General features: G+C 39.9%; 1 protein-coding gene across 3 annotated transcripts; it reads left to right on the top strand.

The window, feature by feature from the left end:
* Positions 1 to 1,005: 1,005 nt before the first annotated feature.
* ccnt2b (cyclin T2b) lies at positions 1,006 to 21,327 on the top strand. 3 transcript variants are annotated; one of them, XM_061797413.1, is made up of 9 exons: positions 1,006 to 1,228; positions 1,709 to 1,790; positions 1,878 to 2,006; positions 13,016 to 13,076; positions 14,646 to 14,708; positions 17,397 to 17,442; positions 19,124 to 19,287; positions 19,356 to 19,426; positions 19,506 to 21,327. In XM_061797413.1, exons 1-9 carry the CDS (start codon positions 1,071 to 1,073, stop codon positions 20,523 to 20,525), a joined length of 1,794 nt encoding a protein of 597 aa, XP_061653397.1. In that variant the 5' UTR covers positions 1,006 to 1,070; the 3' UTR covers positions 20,526 to 21,327. The 3 variants fall into 3 exon arrangements, with proteins under 3 accessions (XP_061653397.1, XP_061653405.1, XP_061653414.1); XM_061797421.1 differs by having other exon boundaries at positions 19,124 to 19,310; positions 19,379 to 19,426; XM_061797430.1 differs by lacking the exons at positions 1,006 to 1,228; positions 1,709 to 1,790 and adding an exon at positions 6,389 to 6,449.
* Positions 21,328 to 22,143: the final 816 nt, after the last annotated feature.

Here is a 22,143-nt window from a genome sequence, read left to right as displayed (position 1 = left end):
ATGTTTATTATTATTATTATTATTATTATTAATAATAATAATTATTATTATTATTAATATTATTATTAAGCCTATATTAGAAAGTATGCGGTCCATTTGTCATAAATGTGTGATTTGATGGTGGACGGTGAACTCGGCAAAACACTTGGCTTCATTGATGCTAAAGTCATATCACACGGCAACTCTAAATACAAGACAACTGTAGAAAAGTGTGCTGTCCCAGCAGAGCCAAGAGAAGTTTCCGTGGTGCACAAGTGGCGTGGCGCTGTAGTGATAAAAAATCACATGGCCACTCATGACACGGGCTACCCAAGTCCGCGTGACCCGCCCGGCTGTCGCCATGGTGAGTTGTCCTCGTGGGAGCGACACCACACCTCACGTCGCCACTTTTCGTCACAACCCATTGAAGCCATTCACTCGACATTCCATCTCCATCTAACTCTGCCAATGGTCTCGGCTGCAATCTAGCGGTAGATCGCCTACATGGCAAGTATCTATCCTTTTTAGCTATCAGCAGTTCAATTCTCAATGTATCAGGGAAAGGGAAAGGACAAAGGTCATTTATTGTTAACTATCTTAATTCCATTCCATTAATAACTCATTTGAAAAACAGTGACAGCTAAAACCACCCAGCAATAATCATACACTCCACTCAAACAAGTCGTATATTATTACTAATATCAGATTAACTAATTACTAACATATTTATTCATTTCTTTGGTGTTAGTGCCATGTAATGAAACTACACAAGCCCTTTAAATATGTCAATAATATACTGTTACATCAAATTGTACCTTTTGGCTCTATCGTGGACACCTTTGGCCAATTTCCTGCATTGAATTATATATATATATATATATATGGCGCTTTTTACCAATTACATCATTTGAAACATTTGTACTGTAATTAAATGCGCTTTTGCACCACCAGTCGCCAGGGGGCGCCGTAATGTTGGTGGCTAACCGGTTTGGAAGCCGCTTGGGCCTTTGTTGACGTTCTTCCGGTGCTCCAGTCACCCTCGCTCCCCTCCGGATGCTACCCGGCCGCTCGGGCTATGCTGTGGGAGCGTCATGGCGGTGCACCGGGGACCCTCAACGAAATGGCTCTTCACCCGGGACCAGCTTGAAAACACGCCGTCTCGACGCTGCGGGATCGAGGCCGACAGGGAGCTTTCTTATCGACAACAAGCCGCCAACCTCATCCAAGACATCGGCCAGAGGCTCAACGTGTATCCAGTTTGAACCAGAGGCGAGCTCGCCACTTATCGGGCTAGCTTGGGTTAGCATTAGCGTACCAAACTGCTAGCATTGCATATTTTGTTCATTCTCGCAACATATTCATTAATGACATATTCTGCGTTTTCCTTTAGCAAACATCTCCTCATTAAATATATAAAGTGGTCTCTCTCACGTAGCCTTAAAACTCATAATTTGACGGTGGCGTCCGGGCCTTCACGCTAGGTTAGCTTTTGTCTTGTACCTTTCATTGTTAGCTCCTACAGTGATCTCGTAATCGCCGTAGAATCAGATCCCAAGTAGTTAAGTCTTTCCTTTTTGTCAAGTCCTTTTTTCTTCGCTAAGTTTGAGTATAAAGTTGTTTTTTTGTAACGTGTACACGTGCCTTCTACTCAATGTAGAGCGCTTAACGTGTGTCTTTGTAACTGGTCCCATGTCGTCATCACATTTTTTCCCCTTAACTGTGCACCCAGCTCTCAACTGATCATCAACACCGCTATAGTGTACATGCACAGATTTTATATGATTCACTCGTTCACCAAGTTCCACAGAAATGTAAGTATTGCAAACTAAGAGCTGGTTTTAATAACAGATGTTGTTGTACTGATAATGACAGTAACGGACATACGTATGTCATCCTAGATTATCTCCCAAACAACCTTGTTCCTGGCAGCTAAAGTTGAGGAGCAGCCCCGGAAACTGGAGCACGTCATTAAAATAGCTCATGCCTGCATAAACCCCCAAGAGCCTGCACTAGACACTAAGAGCAATGTGAGTATGGCATCTGGTTTGCGTGACACATTTTAGTGCGCTTGGATGGTTTTGTCTGCTGAAAAAGGAATTTGAACTCACTAGTGGCTTCAAACCACAACAGAACTGCAGTGTGAAGGCACCCCTCAATGTTTAGTGGAAATTGATTAACTGGTGTTTTTGCTATTGTGTTCAAAAACACAGATGAAAACATATTCTCCGAGTAGGGCTATCGCTATATATCCGTACTACCATATTCTATAGTATTAATTATTCCATCGAATATCGGATCAAAATGTATTTGCATTAAAGTTTATTGCAAAATGTTTTTTTCCGATTACTGTTTATTAACTGATTATTGTTGTTTGTAAGCAATATCACACGAGAGGGAGGGATGTTGTACTGTCCAACCTTTTTGAAAATAAGAGCTACTTTTTGGGCAATATTAAAAATAAACTACAATTAAACTAAAATTCTTATCATGGTGTAATTTGAATCCCTCTGAGTAATGGTGTATATTATGATTTAAACTGAAGTGTAAACATTATCATAGAAGTACAGTATTTCTGAATGGGTTTCATAATAATTTAGCAAAGCTCAATTAATAAAATATCAACCACAAAAAAACAAAGATGTAATGTTGTTTCTATTGTGCAGATTTCAAAACTAAAATTCCGCACTCTTTGGTGGAAACAAATATTGCTGATATTATGTTAATTTATCATATCATATATTAATATATACTTTTCACCTTAAAGGATCCGTCTCCTGGCTGATGTGTGATGTAACTTACCAATTCTTTTCCTGTTTTCAGACGTGTGAGCTTGCTGCATAGATGATGTATTATTTTCATTGTAGATGCATATTAAATTACCTGCTTAGTAGGGGTGGAAGGGTTCACAAAATCCACGGTTCGTATCTTGGTTTTTAGGTGACAGTGTTCAGTTCGGAAAACATTTACTCTTAAGAAAATTGTTTTGTGTATTTCGTATTTTTACTGTTTTAATTATTTGTATTAATCATATATATATATATTTGTTCGTTTAGCTATGCCAGCGGTGTTTAGTGGCAGGCAGAACATTTAAATGCTCTTCCATTGTATGGCAAAAGGTATACTAAAGCTCAGTATCCACCTGTTGCTATTCATACAACAGAATAAATTGGCTTCCTCCTAGACCTGTCACGATAATTGCTATATTGACTTATTGTTCGATTAATAAAATAGTCGCGATAGTTTTTCCGGGCTTTATAAATGGTCATTGTTATGGTGAGGTGGTGTGCGGATCACACAGTGAGCCAACGGAGTTGGACGGCTATGTCATTGGCCGCTAGAGGGCTCATGGGATGACAGCCAACTAGTACACTTGCCGGTGTTTGCTCCGTCAAGTACTCCACAGCCTTGCTTCACTTGCAATGCATAGATTCACACAACAGAGACACTTAAGGCAAAGTTAACTCTTTATTGTGTTCACGAGCCCGGCCACGAGTAAACAGCTCCCTCCGTCACGGCGAAGTTGTTCACGTCAGCGCCACTCCAAGTTGTTGCCTGTGTTAGTCCCCAATTAACACAAACAAACGTTCACTGTTTATTAAGCATAACCTCAGTGACACACATTATTCAGCCAATAGTTGACGACAGCGCACAGCAACGTACATTTGATTGACAGATGTAGGTCTCGCTTTCAACAGACCAATCACATAGTAGGCGGCTTAACTTGAAATCATTCAAATTTAAGATCTCTGGTCAACTGTTTGTATGTGATGTGTGTGTGATCCAATCGGATGTATACACAATGTGCACCATATTTAATCGGAACAGCCGTGAGACTTCGGCACATCGTTGTGAACGTCACGTCATTTATCGAGATGGGGGTTCGTCGTCTATTTGGCACAGTAGTTGGAATTGTTTTTTTTGTGTTAAAAAAACAAAGATCTGTCACATAGGCGCTCCATTGGGAGCCACCATATTTACGCTGTAATAATAATAACAATAATAACAATAACAATACTGATTTAGAAGCAAAAAAAAAATAAGAGTGGGCCTTATTTTTCATGATTTCAGAGGCATTGAAAAAAATAACTCATTTATCGTGATAGGTTTTGGGGAAATATATCGTCTTAAAAATATTATCATGACCGGCCGACTTCCTGCAAATATACCAGCTTTGTGTTCACCTAAACAAGCCCATATTTCACACTGCGTAAAGTATATTTGGAAGTAAACTAGACACAATTTCAGTATTCATACATTTTATAATATTTTTGCTTTGTGGTTAACCATGACATTTTTCAAATGTAAAATAGGTGACTTGGCTCAACAAAGGTCTACTGCTCATACGTAAATGAGTTTGGCTTATGCATAAAGTTCACTCTGAATAAACTTCATCTTTACGTTTGTTACTAGCAGCATTGATAGATGCTTCAAGTCAGGTCCATAAATATTGGGACACAAACACAACTGTCATCTTTTTGATGAAAACACCACCAATATGGATTTGAAATGAAACGAACACGATGTACTTTACATTCAAATTGGTTAAATGGTGTAGGAATTACAAAAGTTGGTGTGCTAGCATTGCATATCTTTGGGGAAGCAAAGTTTCCATGTTAATCAAAACACCTCAGTCAGTCGTGAACATTATAGCACTATAACACTTCTGTGATACTACTTGGAGAATCTCGTTGTTTGAACCGCCTCCGTTGGCGGGGGAAGCAGAGTTATTGGCGTGGACAGCTATGAGTCAGATGGGACATTGCGCTATGTAGCGGCCAAGCTGAGGAACCAAAGATCTTGCAGTGGAGAGTTTAAAGGGGACATTTTGCTAAAACAACTTTTTCTAATATTTGGGATGTAATATTGTGTCTGTGGTGCATTCCTGTGTCTGGACGTTTTTCTGTCAGGAGGCCTGAAATCTGGTCATTCAAATTTCTCGAGTTTATCTATGTGCCGCTCCTGAGCCAGTGGTGTCAAAATAACAAACAGGTTTGCTCTCACAAGTGGGTACAGTGTTCCCTCGTTTTTTGCGGTTAATGGGGACCAGAACCCCCCGCGAAAGGAGAAAAACCGCAAAGTAGGATTTGCCCCCCCCCCTCAGGAATTTTTGTGGATGTGTATGTGGGTACCAGAATGTTTAAAATATGTAAACAGTATTTATACTTTACATATTTGAGACAAAGATTACAACAGTACACATATTGACTTAAATCTTTAATTATAAAACCTTATACAGTAATTAACATTCATCAACATTGCCTTCTAAGAGAGGCGAAGTGGCTTGCATTGGTGGCGGAGGAGAGGCTCTCAATTGACTTGTAGAGGCTTTAGGTTAGGTTCACTCGGAGACTCTTCTGCTTGAGGCGCTGGTGGTGTAGCTGGGGTTTTACCTTGGAGAAAAACACGGTGATGGGTAGTTGTTTTTTCTTTTGCTTCAAAATTCCTCTGTACAAGGACATAACCCCGACTCTTATTATGCGGAGTTACCACACGTTTTGCTTCCTCTTTCTTGATGTACCGCACTGTAGATTCATTCACGCTATAATGGCGTGCCACAGATGCATAACTTCTGCCCTCTTTGATCAAATCTAAAAAGTTTAACTTTTTCGCTTTTTCTTGGGCGCCCCGGAGGAAGCTTTCGCAGGGGCACAGCGCTTTGGCGGCATTGTAAGGTATTAAATAATCAAAAAAAGGTAGCGCTTAAACAAAAAAAGTTATTGCGAACACAACAGCGTGGACGAGACTGGCGAGACACACCAAGGGAAGATGCTGGGTGAGGCTGCGATGATGCCCAGCCAATGAACTGACGGGATAAATCCACTCATGCTCTCATTGGTCGATGTCGCGCCGGGATCCAGTCATGCGCCTTGTATGAGTGCCCGTACAGTATAGGCATGTACAAAGCCTCTGAGTCAACTCATCTCTTTGTTTGGAATGCAGGGAAACCTTCTCTCGCGTGCATCTACATGAAACAATGCGTCTTTCCGCAATATGGCTGCTGATATGGCCGGAATTTTTATTTATTTTTTTAATGAATATTTTGTAAAAAACCCGCAAAGCACTGAAGCCGCAAAACATGAAGCTCGAAGTGGCGAGGGAACACTGCATTCGACACGGAGGCAATCAGTGGAAAGGGAGCGGTCTTAGCCAAATATGGACAATGCGGATTAACTAACCCAATTGATTTAGTATTCATTAATTAATATTTCAGCTAAAAGTTAAATATAGCAATGTTAAAATTATTTGGGACTTTTATCACATCAAATGGTTTATATGTGCAAGTTTTAACTTGACTTCCTGTTTCAAGCTTGTAGCCTTTTATTTTGAAAGGTACGCACCGGAACTCAGCATTTTGGCACGAAAAGTAACTTCACACTGCACCAGTGATTTTTTTTCTTTCCCTCTCCAGTGGATGGAACCAAATGCTATAAAACGTTGATTCCTTTCCTTACCCACTGATGAGGCACAAGGTTAGTGTTTGTGATACTGTGAGACAACGTTTGTGAATTTTGTCCCAATTCATAGTGATGTAAAGTTGCTGTGGTGAAGTTTTAGCTCAATGTTAAGGTTTTTTTTTATGTCATCGGGTCTTACGTTGGTTTGAATACTAAAATAAACGCTAAAAACCATCAGTGCAAAAGTGCAACCGTTTACCTTGTTGCTGTCTCAATGTTGGAATAAACGTATTGTTTCACTCACCCAATTGACAGAGTTTACTTCACTGAAACTCAGAGCGGGAGGGAGCACGTTAGACGCTACACATTGTGAAAGGCTCCTTGGCACAATATAATCTTATTCCAAGTGTTGCACTGAGGCGACTGGTCATTAATTTTACCAAAGTTAAGACACTTTTTTTTGCTGCCGTTGAGGACAAGCACGTCTTCGTGCGTGTTTTTCTTCACTGGTTTTCGCTGCTTCTTCGTTGGTTATCGCCACTTCTTCTTTAGGGTCGGCGGACTATGAATTGAAACTGGGAACCCAAATTTTTACATTTGAGCTATTCCGGGAGAACTGGAAATTAGTCCGGGTTCCAATCAGTTCTCGATTCTTGATGCCCAGCCCTACTAAGCACTTATTCTGGTGTTTAGCGAAAGCCTTACTCGATAGCTGAATGGTTAGCATGGCTTCTACGTGAATTACGCCTCACCCTCTTTTCGTGATAGCGATACTTGTCAGAAGTGTTGCTTGTTATTCCGCAATGTAGGCAAGGATTAGGTAAATCGACTCTCTTCTTTTTACCCTCCCAACTTTCATGCTGCTCCCCCCACCACGTGCGCACTCGCTCCTGGCCAACAATGGTGCATCCTAATTTGGACATGCAAGCACGAATGACTGGTCCCTCGGCTGGCAAATGTATTTTTTTTATTATTTTATTTTCTCACAATTTCTGCTCTCTTGCCGGTGCTCCCGTGACATGCACACACACCCCGGCAGCTTAACTGCTCTGCGCCATGAAAGGACACTGATTAGCCCTTAACTAAGTAGCCAGGAGCAGGCGAGATGGACATGATTAGTGTCCTTTTTTTAGTTTATTTTATTTTTCAAATCAGCTTGGATCTGGTTTAAAAAAAACTGTGCTTGCAGCTCACTGATCAGATGTGCTTGAGCCCTTTTTATACTGAGACAGATGCAATGACAGCATCAACTAGCATTATCGCAATTGGACAATAAAGTCCAAATTGCTAACTTTGGCCAAATTTATACCATCTACCGGGTGTACCGTTTATACCGCGCACCCCAATTGGTTACTGATTAATGTGAAGAGCTACTGTAATTTCTCGTGTATAATACACATTTTCTCTCCCCCCCCAAAAAAAATATTGTCTAAAGTCAATAGTGCACATTATACATAGGTATAGGGGAAAATGGAAAAAACTTTCCCATTTTATAAATGTATGCCACCATCTAGAGGTTATAAAAAAAACTACATTTGCATTCCAATATGCCATCGCCACCTAGAGGTTATGAGAAAGGTATAGCCTACACTTTCATTCCAATATGACAGGGTACGTATGACTGCATATATGTACAGTTGTGCTCATCAGTTTACATACCCTAGGAACATTTGTGAAATCTTTTTATTTATTTTTTTTAAATATGAATGACTACTGAACAACAACCATCATTATTTTCTTTATTGTTATGTTTTGTTTAATGGTAATGCTTTTCTCAAATGCTTGACAGTTTAATTTGAATTCCATTAGAATAAAATTAAATGTGTTTCGCCTGGCCCTTAATGTTTTCTTTAAAGAATTGTACCCATCTTACAAATTCTGCCTGGATAATCAAACATATCAGCACAACTGTTTTCTCATTTACTAAATAAAAGTAGGGCTGTGAATTTCAAAATAAGCGCAAGGAAATAAAAAAGCAAGTATTATGTGTTCAAATAAAGTGCTCAACTTCATAATTATTATTTGGGGGAAAAAACTAACAAAATACAGATAATAATGTTTTGATCATATGGGAAGAAGCAAAAGCATGCATTGTAAAAATGCATTATACATACAGTGGGTATAGAACGTTTTCAGACCCCCTTAAATTTTTCACTCTTTTTTTATATTGGCTAAAAATCATTTAAGTTCATTTTTTCCACGTTAATGTACACACAGCACCCCATATTGACAGAAAATGTAAATTTTTGTATGAACACTAGATAAGCCAACCCCGCTGATTGTCATGCCTACTTGGCATCCATGTTGGGAAGGTCGTCGTTACCATGAAGACAACGGCGCGCTACTCGTGTTTACATTGAGACGAAGAAAAACACAGCTTTCATGTATTGTAGTATTTGTCTGGCCCTGTCTGCCCAAACGTGATAATTTCAGATCACTTATAACTTGAGAAAATACACAGTAAATTGCAGATGTTTTTCTTCTTCTTTTTTGTGTAGTTTTGAATGTGCATACACACACACACACACACAGGTACATCAGAATTTGCATATTCACATTTTATTTTGTAATTGTTTTTTATTGATGTTCATGCTGTGGTTAAAAAACATCTGAAGTTACTCACTATTTACTCGGTACTTGAGTAATTATTTTACTGTGTACTTTTTACTCTTACTGAAGTAATTTTTTGGAGGACTAATTTTTACTTGAGTCATATTATTGTCAAATAACAGTACTCTTACTTGAGTACAATGTTTGGCTACTCTACCCACCTCTGGAACGGACATCCTCTATTGCTACTCTTACGTTTAAGCAATAAAACATTTACGTTTAATTTTTGCTCATCAGATCAGCCCGTGTCGTATTTGTTGCACTGGTCTTTTGTATTTTCGCGTTGAGGTGCTGCGGGTCATGGCACTGGTTGTGGTCCCAGCGGAACCACAAAGCACACGTAACATCGGCGACAAGAGTTAATCCGCTAGTACATCTTGTGTTAATTAGGAAACCCAGTGACCAGTTTATTTTTTATTTTTTTAGTTATCCATTTGCTTATTACATTTCGATGAGATATTTTCTAGTGTTATATACTCTATGACTTACATTTCAAAGAGATACTTTCTAGTGTTATATACTCTATGACAAGATTTTGCCATTGGTTAATGTTGATAGCTTATCTTTCCAGTTTAACAATCGTTTTTTTAGCGATTGCTAGAATTACAAGTATTAGTTGAGCATGTTTATTTGGACAATCTATACCTTTTAAATCACCCAGTTGACAAAGATTAGGAGAAAACGGAATCCTACAGTTCAAAACTGAGGAGAGTTTCTGTGAACCTAGTCACCGGAAGCGATGTATGGGTGTACAATGCCAAAGAGCATAAAAATAAGTGTCTGGAGCGTTTTCAGTCCAATGAGTGCATATGTTTGATTTTAAATAGCCCATTTCATGCATACTATATTGCGTAAATGTGTGATCTATGGAGTACTTTGAACTGGATTAGCTGTAAATTACTGTTTTTTGTCATTGATAATGTATTGTTGCAGATTTGTGGCCAGTAGACACTGAGAGGTCTTTTTCTGTATTTCTCATGTATAATGCAAATTTTCCCCCAAAAAACATTGTAAAAAGTCAATAGTGCACATTATACATAGGTTTAGGGGAAAATGTAAAAAACTTTGCCATTTTATAAATGTATGCCACCATCGAGAGGCTATGAAAAAAACTGTACACTTTCATTCTAATACGCCATGAAAAATGTGTAGCCTACACTATCATTCCAATATGACAGGGGTATGTATGACTGCATATATGTACATTTGTGCTCATAAGTTTACATACCCTGGCAGAATTTGTAAAATCGTTTTTTTAAATACGACTGATGACTGAGCAACAACCATCATTAATTTATTTATGGTTATGTTTTGTTTAATGATAATGCTTTTCTGAAATGCTTGACAGTTTAATTTGAATCCCATTAAAATATAATTAAATGTTTTGCCCCTCATGTTTTCTTTAAAGAATTGTACACATTTTACAAATTCTGCCTGGGTAATCAAACATATTAGCACAACTGTGTGTTTTCTCATTTACTAAATAAACGTAGGGCTGTGAATTTCAAAATAAGAGCAAGTAAATAAAAAGTATTGCGTGTTTAAATAAAGTGCAAGCAAAAGCATGCATTGTAAAAATGCATTACACATAGGTACAAGGGTTTTCCGGAATTTTGAGGTCAACTTTGGGGGTATGTATTATACATGGGTGCGCATTATACACGAGAAATTACGGTAGTACTTGAGATTCATTTGTATACTTTTGAAACAAGTTTTTTGTTTTGTGAGAGTAGTTAGACTATTTTCTGAACAAAAATGAGTAGTTCTAAAGTATTCATGTGTGTTGAGAATATTTTTAGGATTGTTGTTTTACTTTATAGTATTGAAGGAATTTACCACATCTAATTTGAAATTCTTTAAATATTCACAATTTTTTTCAGTAGTGGTACGTGATTTTTAATTATTTAACTCTGTAGGTTTTGCTGATATATTAATGCCTAGATATTTGATTTTCCCGGTCGGAATAGGAAAGTTTGGATTTTGGTCCACAGGATTCCATGAGTTAGTCGTTGTAGGGAGTATTATTGATTTTGACCAAGTGATAGCATATTCTGATAATTGCAAAAATGTCTAAATGACGTTAAAAACAGTTTGAAGTGATGCCTTGGGTTCTTGTTAATAAGGATGTCATATGCGGAAAGATTGACTTTGTGTTCTGTCACAGGAGTACAGATATTTTTAATATGGTTCGATAAATAGTGCGAATAGCAGGGGCGAGAGTCGGATTTTAAACAAAAACAGGTTTTTGTCCTTCATGTGCAAACAAAAATATGTAACACAGTATGACAGGAACAGTGCTGTATGGCAGTGATTCTCAACCAGTGTGCCGTGAGCGCTCTTGAGGTGTACCGTGGGAAATTATAACATTTTACGTAATTGCAAAAAAAATATTTTTTCATCTATTTATGCCAGTGAGGTATAGTGACAGACAGAACAAATAAATGCTCTTCTATTCGATGGCATGAGGTACATACAGCAATTAATGTGTCCACTTTTTGTGAAACTTTTGTTTATTGGTGTGCCGTGAGATTTTTCAATTGTAAAATATGTGCTTTGGCTCCATAAAGGTTGGAAATCACTGGTGTAAGGACATTGATAACTTTGCATTCCTTGCCACTCTGACTGACTATCTTAACAAAATATTTTCTTATCTACTGTCATATTACTAAACAAAATTAATTCCATATTATCACATACACAGTGTTTTAACAAAAGCATTCTGATACAAATTTCCTAATAATCAATTTTTACTATTATGTATTATCGGGCTGCAGCAATCCAATATTTTTAATATTCGAGTATCCTATTAAAACTATTATCAAATAATCAAGTATTCCCATAAATTATATTTTTGTTGGTTAAACACAATTATGAATACACATGAAAAATAAGCCATTTCACTTAAAGTGACTGACCAATTGTTTGTCTTTTTTAAATAATCAACTGTTTTATTTCTTAAATTCACATTGAGCACCAAACAATTTTCTTTAGAAATATTTTCAGTGAGGCAAGAAAAGACAAAAATTAATTTTACTTTCAAGAGCATTTTTTCTTATTAGCATTCTTAGGATTTCTTGTAAGTATAAAAAAGATGGCATTAATTAAAAAGGCTTAAGGAGCCTGTTGTGCAACTTCACTTAAATAGCTAGCATTTCAGGATGTGACAATAGTCCAGTAAGTTCATGGGTGAGCGTTTATTAGCTTAGCTGAGCTTCAGTACTCACTGAACTGGCTTATATTGGTTTCTTCATTAGCCACAAGTGTGATCAGTTTTGAGTTGCTGTATTTATGTTGAGACACCTGTGCTTTAATTGAGTTTAACACAAGTGCATCAGAGTTCAAAATGTGTTTTTGTAGGTGAAATTATGTTTGCAGGTTGCGTCTAACTAGGCGAAAAGTGCTTAAGGTTCTACTAAAAGGGTGGCCAATTCAATAAGTGAGTTCAGGGCAGGGTTATAGTAGTTTTAGGTTTTCCATTATAGTTACTTTTTATTTAATTTTGACTTTTTTTCAGATTCAGTGAGTTTTAATTAGTTTTTAGGGCAGGTTTGTTCATTATTAGTTTTTATTTTTTCAAAAATGCTTTGTTTTAGTTTAGTTTTTATACGTTTCAGTATTATATTTACATTTTTTATGCAAGGTATTTGTCGAGTGTGAGATAAAAAAAATCAACAAAAAATGCAATTTTCAAATATTTATTAACTTACTAACAGATGAAAAACCATCCACAAATCAAATACAGATACGGTATAACAGTCCACAAAATTTGAAGCAGTGCCTTTTTATTGGCTGCTACCCAATGATCATTTCTAGGGGACACACAGTAAAAGAACTACAAATCCCAAACGACTGACCTTCCTTATCTGGAACGTATCCCCCGTGATTCTCTGTAGTTTCCGTCAGAGACTCAATATTCCTACAACATATAGACATTGCGTTAAGGGGAATTTATGTGTAACCCAGAACAACGGATGAAGATGCAACATACAACCTTGTACATATGTGTAGTCTGATGCCTTGGTGTTTTCTAGGCATTCCATCAGCAGTCACAAGAGCTTGTAGCACTGGAAACCATCGTCCTGCAAACGCTGGGTAAGCTCCAGGCACCGTCACTCTTTTCCACGCGTTGAACAGGATGCACTGTCACTGACATTTATGACATGCACTTTTTTTTTTTAATCAATTTATTTGAAAGGGGACAATGCAATTTCATAAAACACATGAAATACACATGGTTAAAAAAACAGAATTAGCCAGAAGGCTAGTTTTCAGCTGTAGTCCCCTGGCCATGATGTAAAAAAGCAGTAAAATACATCTACAAGACAATATAATACAGGATACATAATCAAAGACTTACTATACTATTAAGAGAGAATAAAACCACAAATCATTTGATCATACCAAAAACAAAAAAAACATCATAACATACTTGTCTTTTAGTGTTGGCAGCTATAGATGTTAACTAGCCACATTTTCAGTTTTTTTGTGAAGGCCTTGTATGTTGTAAGCAGTTTAACCTCCTCAGGTACTGAGTTCTACTCACCAGCGCTCCTCACTGACCAGGCTGACTTACTGAAAGAGCTCCCGCGCAGAGGAATGAGACAGTCACCTCTGACAGAGCCTCGAGTGACACGCTCAGAGCTGTTTCTTTGGCTGATGAACTCAGCCAGAGGAGCTGGAGCCAAATCATGCAGTACTTTATAAATCAAATTTAAATCTGCAAATATGTGAAGACTGTCCCAGTTTAAAAGACTGTATTTTTTAAAAATTGCACAGTGATGATAGTGCCTTGGTTTTTTATCCATCACTTTAATTACTTTTTTGTATAAAACTTCCAATGTTTTTTTTGCATTCTGACCAGCCTGGGACCAACTCTTTATGCAATAGTTAAAGTGACTAAAAATCATTGAATGTAAGTAAATTTTTGCGGCTTCAGTTGACATTTCATTTTGAATTGCACGGAAATTTGCGAGGTTTAATTTGATATGTTTACACAATTTGTCAATATAAGCTTTAAAGGAAAGCTGTGAATCTATTATTAACCCAAGATATTTGTATTGGCTGACAATTTGCATTTTTTGTCGGGGTCAGGTGATGCTCTGTTTTAGTGAAATACTGTAGACAGCACTCCTGCAACCAAGTTGTCACACAGGACATTGTATTAGTGAGTTTAGCAGCAACAGTATCTTTGGAGCGACCATGAACAAAGAAAACCGTGTCGTCTGCATACATTACGCACTCTGCTTCACATTTATGACATGCACTCCTTGAAGTCTGGGCGCCCTTTGCACAATGGTCATTGCACCGGACTCTGGCGAGATTAGTCATTCGAACTGCTCTAAGTGCTAGAGGATTCTGCATCTTTTTGCACAATTGTCAAAAAAAGTAATAATAATTTGTACCGGCATTACCAGATAACTAACAACCCTTTATTGTTCAGTGACTGTTTTTTCAATGTCTTTGTCTCAAAAGTGTTCTCTTGTCAATTGACTGTCTGTTGTCGTACTAGAGCGGCTCCAACTACCGGAGACAAATTCCTTGTGTGTTTTTTGGACATACTTGGCAAATAAAGATGATTCTGATTCTGCAATGTGTGTGTTTCCTTCGCAAAAAATCAAACTTCAAACTTTTAATGGCTCTCCCTTCATTGTTTGATTGCAGGTTTTGAAATCACTATAGATCATCCACACACTGATGTTGTGAGGTGCTCCCAGCTGGTACGAGGTAAAGCCTTCTTTGTGTGCTTTTCTGTATTTAGCTAATGGTTGATTCTTGGTGTAACCTTTTCTTAGTGCAGGTGCCATTTTGGAACCAAGTTTGTCTTAGACAATTGCATGAATTATATTTTAAAACCAAAGATATCAGGGGTGTCACAGGTTCTCCAGATTCAAATCTCCTTTTGCACACCTTTTGGTGGCAGTGATGTTACTTACTTTGGGTTATTGTCACAGCTGCATTGGATAAATACTTTCAGGCTTATTAACACTGGGGGCTCTATTTTTGTAGACAGCGCAGCTGCGCTTAAGTGTAAAAACTAACGCATCTTGATGTTGGTGCAAGCGCGAGACGTGCGGCATGTTTGCCACTTTGGCAGACCTGTCTGCGCCAAAGCTGGGCGGTGTCGATACAGCGAGGGTGTGTCCTTTGACATCCGCCCGGCACATGTGACAATTGGGTAACTGGGGGCTTTATTTTCAATTCGTGTAGGCGCCAGAGTCGCTACGCATTGGCAGACCCGTCTGTGCCAAGCTGAGCAGTGTCGCCTCAGCGAGGGTGTGCCCTTGGAGGTGCGCTTGGCAGAGAGAGATTTTGGTGTCAGAAAGTCCATCTAAACTTAAGCCTACTGGGACCACGTCTAAGTTTTGGCGCAGGTGATCTAACGCGATTTTGGTGAATTTGATCAGGGCTCATCCAGGTAGACAAGATACGCGAGCTCCTCGAACGTGTGGCGGATGACGGACTTATTTCAACGCCGGGCTTTTAACCCTCTTAATCATTATAAAAGTCAATTTATTGAATGAATTATAATTATTATCATCATCTTTATTGTACTTTTTAAATCATCCCAGCTACTGGCCGACACGCAGTTATGGGGGTGGGGGGATTGATCGTCGGAGGGGCTATAGACCAATGAGGTCCGCAGACACATTTAAGTCGCCACTGATTTTTCACCAGCTCATTCTGTATTTAAAAAGGATATACCTCTGACGTTCAATGCTCCAGTCATGCACGGGTCGCTCTGTCGTCTTCTGTCTTTAGAGATGTCTCCATTGCCGCTTTTAAAGGGAAAGAGAGAAGCCACTTTAATTGGACAAGATTAAAATCAGCTGCGGTGATGCCCTCACCAGTGCAGACGTCCCATTTTAAATGTGCTGGGGGTACGCTAGTCCACAAAATTACTAAAACCAGGTCTAGGCCACCCCATCACAGTTACGCCAAGCGCAACACTGGATTTTCGCTAGTCACGAAAATAGAGCCTTAGAAGTCTAATACTGGTCTGGACCAAAATTTAAAAGTAATTGTGATAGCATATTTGGTGCGGTTCACTTGACGGTCATGCTGCCATTTTTCTCATAAATGCTCATAAATTCACAACTTCACTTCAAATCTTCTGAATCAATTCACCTCCTGGCCACTGATAGGCGCTTCGCGTGTGATTTGCGTTTATGGGTGGACAAAACAACAACAAAATGGCGACTAAGCAAGCAGCCGTGGCAGCAGCAGCTTGAAGCGAGCAACTTCTACTTTTAAATCTGATGTTTGGGGTAATTTTGGATTTCCCCTGTAAATCCAGAACACAGGAAATGGACAAAAGACACTTGGACCATGGGACGCAATAACAACATGAAAGATGGTTTAATTGTCACAATGCCGCAAACATGCCACTTAATTAGATGTAAAAAATCCTGCAAATAATAGTAACCCTAATTATAATCAATAAATATTGTTTAAATATACATGTACTTTACTTTTTCAATACAGAGCTGTCATCATGTTTTTACTTTAGTACTTCATATGCGCAAATAAGTTATTGTGCACATTTTTTATTTCATTAACATTTTCTGGAGGAAATAAACATTACGTTTGCATGCACTTCACCTTTTCGATGTTTATACACTTTCATGTTTGTTACTTTTGTACTCCATGTGCACAAATAAGGTGCAAAGTTTGACTTTAGATAAAAAATGTGACGTGACATACGGCATGTTTTTACATCGCATCAAAAATACATATTGGAAAGAATTGTCAAAATGTACTCTTATTTGTGGATTTTTACTTCTTGCTGAGTCGATATTGGAGCATTTAAATCAATATGGAATTGCAACCTAAAGAATCGAAATTGAATCAAATCGTGAGGTTCTAAACAATGCCCACCCCTATGATTGAAGTATTTCCCCCCCAAAATGCTATCTGCTTGGTTGAATCCATAGTTGTTTTTTTTGTTTTTAAAATTATTTTACTGGCGAAGATAGCATGAAAAGTTCCAAAAATTAATCTTTTTAAATTAAAGGTGCGGGGCTCACACTTGTTTTCTCTTAAATGTCATTTTAAAGCTTGTCCGTGTCCTTTGTCTGTGTAGCGTTCACAAGTGAACCGAACTGTACCGAGTTCACTTGGAAGTGCACCAAGATCCCCATTCAAGCTGTCTCTGCCCACTTGTTTGGTGCGCACCAGCGTTTGGATGATAGTGTTCACACTTAACTAAATGAGCCGCACTAGCAGAGCAATCGCACCAGAGCTCGTTTGAACCGCACCTAACGTGAGCATTGCGAAGGCAGCCAAAGATGCAGTTTATTTATTTACGCAGACATGAGGCCGGGAAAATGAAACCGTGACACCCCCAAAGACCATGACTGTGTTGTAGCAACCCATTAACTGGCTTCTAAAACCAACTTTCTCCTTCCTTTACAGCAAGCAAGGATTTGGCACAGACTTCCTATTTCATGGCTACCAACAGGTTATTATCCTGTTCCCATTATGGCACTTTAATGGCACACTATAGCTTCCTGTCCTGCAGGACCCCTTCCTGTGTCCATCACCCTGTGTGCAGCTGGACCCTGGAAATCCAGAACCGGCCAGGCTGCTGTATGCGGTGTATTGTACAAGGGCTTTGGCACAGAGGGGTTGAATGCACAGCGTGGAATGTAGTGGTGTCTTTTACCTCTCACGGTTGTTTGGTACACAGTGCATAGGTTAAAAACACTCAGATGGTAGCCTGAGTAGAGTTTAGTATAGCCTTGGTTTTTTTTTAAACACCCCAAATTAACCAACATATACCCACCAAACTACACTGCAAACTGAATGTGGCTTCCATAGGGGGCATGAGAGTCTTGGAGGACCCTTCATGTCCTCAGTTTTGTTCTTTAAAGCAGTTCCAAGATGGCGACGTGAGACAGATTTTATGGTGCGCACACAAAATGAATGTTTTTTGTAGGGAGTCACTCCTCACAAATCTCAACACGGACTTAGTTTCCATTTTAGGACATTCAGTAAAAGACTAAAAGATCTGTTGTCCTTTTTCTCCATTTTTGTATTATTGTAGTCAATTAGGGGGTGCTTGACTCCTAAACTATGATATTACCTAATGTAAATGCTCCGTGCCAAGCCCAAGCAGTAGGTTGGCTCTGGCACAAGTACACCCACCGGCGTCCGACCGTCTCAAAAGAATGTGCGTCTTGCTCCTGCACATCAAATTAGTGATGATAATAACCACCACCTCGAATCACATATATAACGACACCGACTGTGCGTACGGACAAATTTGTGCTTAAATCGTACACAATATTTGACACACAAATCTGTGATTCATCAGTGTTCTGTGAATTTATTCTTACTCTGCGAACAAATTTAGAACCTCCTCAGACTCTGCCTACGCACGGTGGCGAGAAGAAAATTGGCCGGTGGGGACATGTCATGAATCTGATGGTGATTTTGCATATACACTGAAATTGTGCGCAGAATAAGAACATTTCTCCACATCCAATAGTGAATGAGGCCCATTGTGACTTCCCAATCATATAAGGTGTGAGTGAGTCCCGGGTCAAGTTCCCAATTCGAGGCTTTCCCCATGCTTTGCTGACAGGAAGTTTGCAGTGGAGTATAGGAGTGTGGGTGTAGGAGTTGTCCTGTAAGAGGCTTTATTTCCATTGTTTCTCAGCCTCACATTCCACATGACCTATTACTGGTCACTTAAAGAATGAACTGATTGAGAAACAACATTTTTAATATTGAAGGCCACCCCCATTTTTTGAATATCATAATTTAAGTCATTTAGCAACAAATCTTAGTGTTGAGGTGAGGCCTTGTGTATGTGATGTAGACTGATTGACCTGTGTATTCCAGCTGAAGCCATTTTTCCATCAAACAGTACAGTTTAGTTTTCCCCATTATTAAAAGTTGTGGATATTTCCAACCTGTGCCCGCAGGCTTTTGTCAGGATACTAAACTTGTTCACTTCTTTTTGATTGGCGTACACACACACACACACCGTGTGAGTTAGACAAGCCTGTACTGTGTAGACCAAACTGAAGCGTTCTGCTTTGGTGGAAACATGTCGTGCTATGATTGAAGGCGTCGTCTTTTAAAAACATGTAGCTGACCTTTGTCTTTTGTCCCGTTGTCGTCCTCTTCCCCGACAGTTTGCACCTCACCACGTTCTGCCTGCAGTATCGGCCCACAGTGGTCGCCTGCGTCTGTATTCACCTTGCCTGCAAGTGGTCCAACTGGGAGATCCCCGTGTCGACCGATGGCAAGCACTGGTGGGAGTACGTGGACCGCACGGTGACGCTGCAGCTGCTGGACGGTGAGGGCACCGTCCTAGGAACGGTGCGTCTGGGAGCCGGCCCTTGATGCCATTCTTTGTTTTTGTAGAGCTCACACATGAGTTTCTTCAGATTCTGGAGAAGACGCCCAGCAGACTAAAGAGGATCCGAAACTGGAGGGTATGTGGATATTGTCCATTTGCCAGATGTGTTTTGCTGCAGTGTTGCCATGTCATGTTGAATTGTTGGTCGCTTTCAGGCCATTCAAGCTGCTAAGAAGCCAAAGACAGAAGGTCCTTCTGTGGACGGCGCATTCCAGGGGGCGTCGTTAGACAGCCTCTCTGGTGTCGCCGGTTCCTTCTTCCCTTCCACCTCAACGTCAGACTCCACAGAGATGTCCCTGGGTGCCATGACAGGCGCCTATGCCTCCTACCAGCCGCTCAGTGACCCTTTCTCGCAGCCCCCCCATTCGGACTTCACTGTGTTGAAACACGAACACAAAACTGCAGGCGGCTCTGCCAGTAAACCCCAGCAGGTCGCTGCAAACGCAGCCCCTTTTTTGCGGCCGCAGAAAGTCTTAACTCTGGAAAAGTACAGAGAGAAACATGCGGCGGAGCTCGCTCTGCAGAACGGCATCAAGGAGGAGGCTGGCACAGACATGTACACGCCGCCTCCTGCCGCTACCTCGCACCACCACAAGAAGCGCAGCCAGGCTCTGCCTGGCGGCCAGCCGGGTGACGGTAGGCGAGAGAAATCGAGCTCCAAAAAGACTCGGGTGCCCGCTTCTTTCGCAGAGAACGGCTCGGCCACTAACGAGGAGCTCAAGATGAGGATCAAAGTTTCATCGGATCGCCACGGTGGCTCCGACCAGGGCAAAGACAAGCACAAGGAGCACGCCAGCCACCGCCACTCCAAACACAGCCACTCCCACCCGTATTCCCTCGGCGCCAGTTGCCGGGTGGACACCGCTTCCGTGTCCCAGCGACCTCCCGGCGGCGATTGTAGCTCAGGCTCTTCTCGAAAGAGGCCTCACCCTGACGGAGGCCACCATCACCACCACCACCACCACAACCACCACCACCACTCGTCCAAGAGCAGCAGGAGCTCAAAGGCGGCCATTAGCTCTGCCCACTACTCTGATAGCAGCCAGAGGATGATGGAGCACCACGGCCACGATGGTACCAACGGCCTGCTGATGGCCAACGGCCAACACACTGACTACAAAGACACTTTCGACATGCTGGACTCTTTACTAAGTGCCCAAGGAATGAACTTATAACCTCCAGTGTTGTTCCCACAGCTGTATTACAGCATTGAATAGACTTTTAAAAAAAGAGAGGAAAAAAAAGTCTTAAATTATATGGATTTCTCATTGTCCACACTGCTGCTGATTCTTGTGAAGCTGTCCAATGTAACAGCATGATGCATCAAGCTGTGTGCGACAAAAAATGTTTAAATTTCTTTTCACAATTTTAATGTGCATGTTTGAAGTTTTAAAACAAAGGGAAGCCGCATAGCTACTAGTGCTTGCAGCCATCACAGCAGTTTACACAGTTAATTTATGTTCTTCTAATGTTCCACTAAAAATCTCAGGTCATGAACTTTTTTAATATAAGAACAAATTGTTGGGTTTTCGTACCTGCTTGTGTGGAGACTCACCACCTCGCCCAATATAAAGACATGAAAAACTTGGTATCTCACTGGGCCACAGCCTGCTTATTATTTTTTTGGTGATTATTTTTTTCCCTTACAATCTCCCCAAAGCAGCGCATGAGCTCCACAAGCAGACCCAGTTTAGATCTGCAATTGAAGCAGATGTAACGTCTGTGAAAAGCGCATTTCTGATCTATCGACTTAAATTGCAAGAGGCCTTTTAATTGTACTGCGAGTGACCACTCCCTCCATGGGTTGTGATAAATGTAATTGTCCGAAAATACCAATGTCTGTTACAAGATGGTGTAAATAGGACTACAGTTCACATTTACAGTTGTTGGTCAATGCCTTTGATGTCTCTTGAAATCTAAAGCAGACAATTCTCTTCAATTTGTGTATTGGGAACCCAAATAAAGGTGTTAAAGTGACTTATTTTGTTCACTGCGCCTTTTGTCGTCAAATACTTGGTGAATTATGTGCTTGCACTGAAACATGGATCACTTCACATCATAAATTCATGCCTCACTGTGAATATTTTAAGCCCCTCATTTTGGCCCAGCAAGTGAATGTGAGAGCAAGCGCTAAATCATGCAGATGGTTTAATCCTGGCCTCATAATGTTGAATTTAAGCCTTTGCTTGCTTGCACATGGAAGATAAACCCTTTTTCTCACAAGCTGCCTGCACAGTTTACATCGATTTTGAGCCCACAGCATTGACTGATTGATGAAACTCAAGAAAACATCAGGAAATGTTTGAAATCTTATGTTTTTGGATGGTTCAATCCAGCATCCTTAGCTCACTAGTGGGTGGAACATTTAAAAAAAACTACACCTCCAAGTATACTTGTGCATCTAATTTTAAGTGTGACTGAAAAGACAATGGGGGACATTTTTAGCGCAAGTGATCCATCTGGACTTGTGTGGCACAATGGTGGGAGGCTGACGATTTATTTTCAGCGGCAAGCAAGAGGTGAAATCGACACCCACTTCCGACAAAACATGCACAGAGTGGGATGAGGAAAGCCACGTGGAAACACAACTTCGAACTGATAACTACATGGGAAAATTGACTCAAATTAAGACTATATAAGTGGTAAGGGAAATATATATATGTATATATACAGTGCTGTGAAAAAGTAATGGCCCCCTTCTCAAATTATTTTTTTGCATTCTTTGAGATCTTCAAACATGTAAATATCAGACAAATATAACCTAAGTTAACTTAATATGCTGTTTTTAAATTA

Source organism: Phyllopteryx taeniolatus, chromosome 1 (genome assembly GCF_024500385.1).
Source record: "Phyllopteryx taeniolatus isolate TA_2022b chromosome 1, UOR_Ptae_1.2, whole genome shotgun sequence".
Lineage (NCBI taxonomy): Eukaryota > Metazoa > Chordata > Actinopteri > Syngnathiformes > Syngnathidae > Phyllopteryx > Phyllopteryx taeniolatus.
Note: the sequence above shows the minus strand (reverse complement) of the source record. Positions and strands in the feature narration are given on the sequence as shown.

Excerpts from the sequence above, each read along its gene's own strand:
- ccnt2b (XM_061797413.1), top strand. The coding sequence starts at position 1,071 with ATGGCGGTGCACCGGGGACCCTCAACGAAATGGCTCTTCACCCGGGAC. Across the intron at positions 1,229-1,708 it reads ATCGGCCAGAGGCTCAACGT|CTCTCAACTGATCATCAACA; the intron begins GTATCCAGTTTG and ends CTGTGCACCCAG. Across the intron at positions 19,288-19,355 it reads GACGCTGCAGCTGCTGGACG|AGCTCACACATGAGTTTCTT; the intron begins GTGAGGGCACCG and ends TTGTTTTTGTAG.